Source organism: Haliotis rubra, unplaced genomic scaffold (genome assembly GCF_003918875.1).
Source record: "Haliotis rubra isolate DU_JTF1 unplaced genomic scaffold, ASM391887v1 Scf13, whole genome shotgun sequence".
NCBI classification, from domain to species: domain Eukaryota; kingdom Metazoa; phylum Mollusca; class Gastropoda; order Lepetellida; family Haliotidae; genus Haliotis; species Haliotis rubra.
The window spans coordinates 4,528,570-4,537,931 of NW_025765225.1; the positions used below are offsets into that span (position 1 = coordinate 4,528,570).

General features: G+C 38.6%; 1 protein-coding gene across 1 annotated transcript; it reads left to right on the top strand.

Annotated features, from left to right (window-relative positions):
- The first annotated feature begins 2,691 nt into the window (after window positions 1–2,691).
- LOC124267209 (toll-like receptor 2) lies at window positions 2,692–6,675 on the top strand. Its single transcript, XM_046702126.1, is given in 3 exon segments — window positions 2,692–2,812; window positions 3,995–4,848; window positions 4,850–6,675. Coding segments are annotated over 2 exon segments (2,100 nt in total). The 5' UTR covers window positions 2,692–2,812; window positions 3,995–4,059; the 3' UTR covers window positions 6,161–6,675.
- The last annotated feature ends 2,687 nt before the right edge of the window (window positions 6,676–9,362 follow it).

Genomic DNA, 9,362 nt, shown 5'->3' on the forward strand with positions numbered 1-9,362 from the left:
CAATTTCTAAAGCATACATAAAATGTGATAATAATATAATTATAATAACAAAAGCATGCCTGTGATATGTTGTAGTGATATTGAAATATTTATTTTGTAAATAAAATCTCCATTGCACTCTTACTGCGACTGCTTGTTTAATACTATATTTATTATTAATACATTCTTCTTGCTCATATGCTTTGACTACATAAATCACATTCATAAAACCGGGTTCGATTCCCCACATTGGTACAATGTGTGAAATAGGGGAATATTGCTAAACGTGGCGAATATTGCTAAAAGCTAAGAGTAAAACCATACTTACTCACTCACATTGATAGTAATATATTTTCAAATGGGGTGGGCAGTGGGGTTGCGTATTAGTTTACGCGTTGGACGAGTTCGAATCTCCGCATGGGTACAATTGCAATGCATGAAGCCCATTTTCGTGATTATCTCGTGATATTGCTGAAATATTGTTAATTGCGGCGTAAAGCCACTCTCTCACTCACTCACTTACTCACTCACTGATAGTGAAGAACGCATATTCAAAATGTATTTCATGTTAATCATTTGATCACATGACACCAGTGTGCGAAATAGTTTCCAAAATTTGCTTGCCAGTCGGGCCAAAATATTGATGTAGAAATTAAGCAAAAGATTACAAAAAGGTAAAATACCATAATTTATCGCGCCATAATTTTGCACGATTTAAAAATTGTATTATGACTTAACAAGTCGGAGGGAGTGATCTTTATTTAAAACTAAACCCATGAAAATTCACTAGCCAGTCGGGCCAGTGACTTTGGAGATTTACTGGCCCGATTGTATTTATACTAGCCACGGACTAGCTGGCCAGTGGCTATTTCGCACACATCACCTATACACCTATACATCATACCTTAACGTAACCTATTCAAACGTAAGACTCAAGACAAATGACACATGTCATCGGCTGCAAAACAAATTTGAAGAAAACAAAATTGTTTACAGTCTGAGAGCTGACACTTTTAATTCAATCCTAATGCATGAGTGTTTCGTGCTGTTCCAACGTGTGATCCGAGTGGTGTGGAGTAAGAGATTTGGATTTAAAACCGTTTTCGTATTTGTCCAGTCATGTAATGAGTGAGTGAGTTGGTTTTACGCCAATTTTTATCAATATCCCAGCAATATCACGGTGGTGGTATGGGGCACCAGAAATGGGCTTTACACACTGTACCCACGTGGGGAATCGAACCCGGGTCTTCAGCGTGACGATCGAGATTCTGAACCGCCACAGTTGAGATGTTAGTTAATTATCGATGTAACTGCATAATTTCACACCAATTTTATGCGAAGCAGGAATGTAATTTATGTACAGCACTGTTAATGTTGTTGTTCTATGCCGTCACCGGGGTCAGCGTGACCATCACTGTTCTCAGTGGGGATGTTAACGCACGTCCGGCGTCAGGACATCCACTTGAGAACAATGTGAAATGGCTTCCTACCGTAATTGTTCTATTCGATAGCATTGTATTTCTTCTAATAAACGCACAAGGCTCTTTGGTAGCAACCAGTTTATGAGGACCAGAGTTAGTTGCTGGATTCAAGTACCTATTTTCAGTGAGTTTAGTTTTACGCCGCTTACAGCAATATTCCAGCAATATCTTGGCAGGGGACACCAGAAATGACTTCTAACATTTGACCCATTTTGGGGAATCGTCTTCGGCGTGACGAGCGAACGCTTTAACCCCTAGTGAGTGACTTTAGTTTTACGCCACACTCAGCAATATTCCAGCTAAATGGCGGCGGTCTATAAATAGTCGAGTCTGGACCAGACAATCGAGTGATCAACAGCATGAGCATCGATCTGGCTTTAACCACTAGACTACACAACCGCCCCGTAACTACTTTCACAATATTAAAAATGAAAAATAAACATGTCTTGATTTTGATTGTTAAACATACTTTCCCCGCACTCGTGCGTGCACGATCACACACACACGCGCGCGCACACACACACACACACAATTGAAGTTTTATTTTTCTTCGACCTAAGTACCACGATCATTCACTTTGTAGACAGTATTTTTTTTGTTACACATTTTTAAATCCAACATAGCTCACACATCGAAAATATCAAGGAAAATATAATCATTGATTATTCTTAGCAGTGAACATGTGATTGAATATACATTCGCCGTTGTAACCCATCGGTTCACTTACATTCTGTTCTACTGAAACAGACCCGTGAAGATCCGGGTTAGGATTGCTCTTCAGCAACCCATTCTTGTCGCAGGAGGCGACTAACAAGATCGAGTGGTCAGGCTCGCTCGCTTGGTTGACACATGTCACCCAATTGCGTAAATCGGTGCTCATGCTGATGCTCACTAGATTGTCTGGTCCAGGTTCGAATATTTACAGACATCCGCCATGTAGCTGGAATACAGCTGAGTGCGGCATTAACAAATAAACTCGATTGAAACTAAGATGGCGGTTTGGTAGGCAAGTGATTAAATCGTTCACTGGTCACGTAGAAGATACGGGTTCTATTCCCCACATAGGTACAAGGTGCAAAGCCCATATCTGGATATTGCTGGAATATTGCTAAAAGGCGGGGTAAAACCACTCACTCACTCACTGTGAAACTAAGAAAGAATAGCACTCATTGGTGAAAACTGTTGGCGTTAATCAGGGATTTTGACTTCCAGTTTATTGGAGGAAATATTGTAACGTGAACCTGGGTTATATGCATTTTCATTTTCATTTTCCTGCATTTGATGATGTAGCACATCGAGCACCGCACATGAAGTATCGTTCTGCTACAACTATCTCTACAAATCTGCCTGAGGTTCGTATTATATTATTGACTTCGACATATTTAAATGGTTACTTCTTCATACTATGTGTTTGAGAAGCGTTTGTTTACTTTTGGTAAATTTCGCTTTTATCGTTTTTTAAAATTAGCATTACCTTGGCTGTTTTCTCTTTTCTCTCTTTTCTCTTTGTCCCCGTTAATTGTTTTCTGTAAACTGTTATCAACGTGTACTTTCAGCACAATTTATAAAGATACAAAAAAGCAATAATAGTAGCACAATAGTAGCACAGGACAATTTGAACACAGCTATACACAGACAAATGGTAAATATCGCAACACTCCCTATTTTCATTGTATTAATATGTCACAGTTAACCACAGCAAAGGAGCTCACCAAACCTCAATTTAACTTACTTTCTGGAAAAAAACTGACCCTCAGGGAATTATTCAATCAAAATCTTATACCTAAACGATAAAAGGACGAAAAGCTGGAGTTTGTTCAGAAATGCATGACTGAAAAACTGACTAAGTTTGATAACTGTGGTCGTGCATGTATGACGTTAACAAGTGCGACCATTTCATGATTTTGGAATACAATCCTCAAGAAATCACATTAATATCAATAACTGATTCCAATATCTAATATTTCTAAATGGCATTGTGTATTCAAGATTCCAGTATCAATATGTGGTGTAACTTCGCCAACTGCAACACCATCACTAACCCTCTTCCTCGTCGACCGTATAAGACGTTGAGTTTGACGTTAAGGTATTGCGTTCCATTCTTGATGGACGGCTTGTTCCAAGACATCAAAGTTTGGTACTGGAAGATCGTATTGGCGTGGTCTACGACCCATGATGTCCCAAACATGATCTATGGGAGTGAGATCTGGACTCCTGGTGGACCATGGTAGAGACTTGCAACTTAACCTGTTAGTTTCAGCTTGGAGATCAACACGTAACAACGCCTTTGATCGTAGCACGTGCATATTAAGCTCATTGTAGGGTGTGCCAGAAGGGTCAAAATAATCATACAAACATAACTAGGATATGAATGTAAATACCCGTATTTGGGTTAATAATCATAAGTGTTGTGGTACGTTGTTGCATTTATACAATTTATACAGAACAAAATCACATTAAAACGTATCAGTAGTATCAATGGCTGCTGTCCAAGAAGTGTCAGGAGTTATCATGGGTCTTGTTTCCAATTTCAGATTTAAAATAAGGAGCAATCTTACGTCATAGAGTCCGAGGATTTAACACAGCTATTGGGAAAGGCATGGCGCGTCTTCTGGAGATAACAATTTGTGCAATATCTTGCGCTATAGCATTGACGTCTAACGCGGAAGGAGAGACTGTTCAATGTAGAGAAGTGTATAGACCTTGTTTTGAAAGTCTGTGTAGCTGTTCAGCTAAATGTGTCAGATGTATAAACAACGGAGCGAATCTCACACAGATTCCAGACTTGCAACCTACAACGGAGTTTCTGAACTTTTCATCAAACCATCTTGGAGAGCTAACTAGAGACATGTTTCGAAATATATCCCAGTTGAAAATTCTGATACTCCGCAACAACAGTATCACAAACATCTCCAGAGACGCATTTCAAGACATGTTGATGCTAGAGATTCTTGATCTTAGATACAGTAGTGTGTCTGAAAGTGTGCTACAGAAATCTTTTCATAGTTTGCAAAATAACCTCAGATCTCTTGACCTTTCAGAAAACAATTTTTTGCGGAATATTACAGATGATTTTATAGATGGGCTTACACGACTGAACATACAAGTTTTCAAAATGGAGTTTTGTCGAATCAAATATGTCAACTTTTCCGTGATATCTCGTCTGAAGTCACTAAGAACTTTAAGCTTTCTTCACAATGACATATCTTGGACAACAGCTGATGTTCCCTCGCATTTGACTCATATCTCGCTCCGATCAAACTCACTGACCCATCTTCCTGGATTGTGTGTTCATACAAATATCTCACAACTTCAATCACTAGATATACGCGAAAATGCAATAAGATACATCTCAAATGCTAGTTTGATATGTCTAAAGAAACTGGATTTTTTTTAATGCCATAGAAAATTTAATATTGAAGATTCATTCAAATACATTTTCTTCATTACCAAACCTTCGGTTTATTGCAATAAGCAATGCATTCAGGAGTTACTTTCCCCAAAAAAGACTCGAGGAATATGCTTTTAATAACAGTGCTGTTAAGAAACTTTACCTCAGTGGAATTGCAAAATTTGGTTATTTCGATTATATTGTTAGCCCAAAAGCACTCCGAGGGTGCACGGGACTAACATGGCTGGACCTATCCTACAATACTATGCTATACTTTAATGATAGCTTTTTAGAAACACTCTTATTTGGAATTGAAAAATTAGAGATGCTACGAATGCCAAGGTGCCAGTTATCATTTTTTCCAAAGGTAATATCGAACCTCCGGGAACTTAAAGAAATCGATCTTCATGGAAACCGAATTATGTCTTTACCTTCAGGAGTGTTCACAAGCTTGACGAAACTAAGACGTATACGACTTTCACAAAATTCCATTCAGATCGTCAGTGAAGACGTATTTCCAATACCAATCAGAAACCAACTCACACACTTGAATTTGGCAACAAATGATTATGTCTGCACTTGTGCTAATCTTTGGTACATTACATGGGCAAAGGCAGACAAACATATTTTCACGGACTTTCCTAATTCCTATCAATGCGGATATCCACTGAACCTCAAATCAACGCTTCTCATTGATGCCAACATCTCTGAACAGACTTGTCGAATCTCACCTTATGTGTTTCCCATAATCTTTGGTCTGTCCTTAGTTTCAATAGTGTTTATAGTAGTTCTCTCCATTGCCTACAGATTACGTTGGAGCATTCGCTATTGCATCCACATGTTGAGATACAAAAGAAGGAAGCCAATTGATGAAACGATATACGTCTATGACGCGTTTGTGCTGTACTGTGAAGATGATTCGCCTTGGGTAAGAAATAATATCATACCAAGGATTGAAGACGAAGCCAACTTTAAGCTGTGTATCCATGAAAGAGACTTTATTCCCGGGCAATATATAATTGATAACATTGTAACCAGTTTGGAAAGCAGCAGAAAAGTCATCATGGTGCTGTCCAATTATTTCATTCTCAGTCCATGGTGTCAGTTCGAGCTGAGTCTGATCCAGAAACGGGCTCTGGAGAAGGAAGAGGGTTACCTGTTGGTGGTGCTGCTTGAGAACATTGAGTCCCGAAACATGACGTCATCACTGTATGCCCTCTTCCAGACGACTACCTATATTACGTGGCCAGAAGAGGAGGAGGATAGACGAGTATTCTGGATGCAACTAAAACAGTGTTTGGAAAGATAAGAGTTAAACGATAGACCTCAAAATATTTCCGACAGAGAAATTAAACAATCAGGACGTCGACCTAAATAAATAGTGTGTGCTGTCTGAATTTGAGGTTTCAGTACTGGAACAAATTTACATGCACTACTATACAGGATAATCATCAATTACTCGTGAAACATATAAGCCAAGTATTTTTGTCTTTGGAATCAGAGTTGTATCTGGGCATCGACTTGAATGTTTTAGGAGAATGTTTGTCTTCTGAATTGATAAACGACATGTGATAACGCTAATGCTAAATGAGAGATATAGGCTGAATGCTGAACTATTCCGGAGTCCGTTAGTTTAACATCACTGTTGTTTTAAACTTGTTTGTTATTGAAATTTGTTTTAAGAAACAACGTGTGCTGTGTCAATCCTTAGCTTACTGTATTCATACAAAGTGTAAATGTCTAAGATAAGTTGCATGTTATTGTATATACGTTTTCCTGTAAATATTGCGATCAAAATATTGTATAAAATTGTACATATGATGATTTCGTGTTGTTGTTGTTGTTGTTGTGTGTGTGTGTGTGTGGGGGCATTCATATTTCTTTCAGCTAATTCACTTTAAAATTCCACCAAGTGTGGGAATCGAACCCGGGTCTTCATCGTGACGATCGAAGGCTTTAACTACTAGGCTACGCCACCGTCCCAGTCATGTAATGACAATGGGCAGGTTGTGCATACATGGGAAATTGAACCATTGTCGTACTTATAAAACTAAATATTGTGTATCCACAGCGATGGGGTAGTGGACAAAGCGTTCGCGTGTTACATCGAAGACCCGGGTTCGATTCCAGACATGACTACAATGTGTGAAGCCAAATTCTGCTGTCCCATGTGAACGATATCAGTTTTCAAACAAAGCTTTCATGGTAGCACAATACAAAAAAACCCACTTGGATGCACTCCCTTGGAGATCAGGTTGAGATTCTGAACCGCCACAGTTGAGATGTTAGTTAATTATCGATATAACTGCATAATTTCACACCAATTTTATGCGAAGCAGGAATGTAATTTATGTACAGCACTGTTAATGTTGTTGTTCTATCCCGTCACCGGGGTCAGCGTGACCATCACTGTTCTCAGTGGGGATTGTTGTGCCCTTAAACGCACAATGGTCTTAAGTGCACAGAAATCATGAATAAACATGAGTGGGCGGAGCTTATGTGACCACGTCATACGTGTTTCGTACGCACTACTTCTCTCTTGAACACGGAAGTGTCTATACTTCTGCTGAGGCGTGTAAAGTTGAATAGCGTGTAATGAGAGTGCATTTTTCCTACAACATAACAAAACAGCATTTCCTTCCATACTACCATTTATAAATATTAAAGAAAATATAGCAATATTCAAATGTTTGTTAAAAGTTCGATCGAAAATTTGCAAGGGACCGTTCATAATGTATAGCTGGGCTGGTATCGAGTGATGATGATTTTTATGGACAAGCACGTACAATGTGAATAACAGTCCCACCCCACCCCTCTTCCTTCATGAAAACACACCAAGTGCATGTATACAAAATTGATGACACCTCTCACTCTCTCTCTCTCTCTCTCTCTCTCTCTCTCTCTCTCTCTCTCTCTCTCTCTCTCTCTCTCTCTCTCTCTCTCTCTCTCTCTTTCTCTCTCTCTCTCTCTCCTCTCTCTCTCAGTTATGTAGCATTGTTTCAAAGTGTTTGACAGAGGAAGGGAGTGTGTCACCCACATTCTAGATGATTGTTGATCAATCTGTCAAGTCATAATTGCACTTTACTTTAATCAATCAGTACATTCATAAACTGTAGAATAAAAAATATAATACATCTTCGTCATGACAGAGCCTGTTTTGTTACCACTATGCACACAGGGTGAGTGTGTAACTTTAGGAAATTTGTGAGAGTGTGAATTCTACTCTTTTAGGTGGGGTGGGGTAGCCTAGTGGTTAAAGTGTTCTCTCATCATGCCGCAGGCCCGGTTCGATTCCCACATCGGTACAATGTTTCAAGTCCATTTCTGGTGTCTTCCGCCATAATATTGGAATATTGCTAAAAGTGGTGTAAAACCATACTTTTAGCAGGGTGGGGGTTGTCTGCAGGTCTTCCCTGTTGGAACTGAATTTGGTCGTTGGTAATCAATTCTTGGGTTATGTGCCATGTTCTTTATCAATAAGGCCAGACCAATGTATTTCTTGTTTTACATATTTTTTGTCCTAAGAAGAATTTCTTGTAAGTTTACATTTTGACCAATAAAAACATTAGGATTTCATTTTGAGCGGGGAAAATTCACTTTTATTTCTTTTCGTATTCTTGAAAAATACAACCGGAGGATACGTAAAACAAGAAATAGAATTGGTCTGGTCTAAACTTGAAATAAGGTGTGCTTATACAGTATGCATGAGACGCAATGTATACAGGACACCTTTAGCACTGTTTACTAAAGGTAAAAGATGCAAATGTGTTATGTGATTCTTAAGATATCTGAAGTTTAAACATTTGGGACATCTTTGAAATAGTGTGAAATGAGAGGAAGTTGGTTATGATGCCTCCATCAGTATCATACCAGTCACATCCCAATCAAGGGCATCAACTGTATATATTTGCATTGGGGTAGGGAGTCAAACCAATGCCTGTGGCGTCACATAAGTTTATGCAGCAGAACATAGACAAGCATGTGATCATGTCACAGTGGACATTTTCTGTCCAAGTATAGACATCCATCAAATCCTGCATGGTGTTAGTTGTTTGTGTATTCAGAAATGTTGTAGAGCATCAGCTGACCAGATAAAAACTGACCATTGTCAGATTTCCCCATAAAATGACAAAAAGAAATGAGTTTTGTTAAAGATGTTTTATTACTAAAATACAGAGCAGCCTGTCTTGAAATGGGACAGGCTAGAAGAATACTATGAAATGTAATTATATGTAGTACCGAACTCATTAAGTTGGTTCACACACATATCTTTATGTCTGTTGAAAAGACTCTTACAAACAATTGAAGTAATGCCATTGGCTCACCAACGTGAAATGTGTAAATACGTGGAGGTTACATGTATATGGCATTGAACATTACACCCATCATATTTGTGAAAATGTAAACTAGTAAACAAACCAAGGTAGCTATTTGAAAATATTTTCATAAACAGAAGCATCCCCTACACCCCATTCCTTAAAGTATTTTCAAGTGTTACAAGAATAATTTAA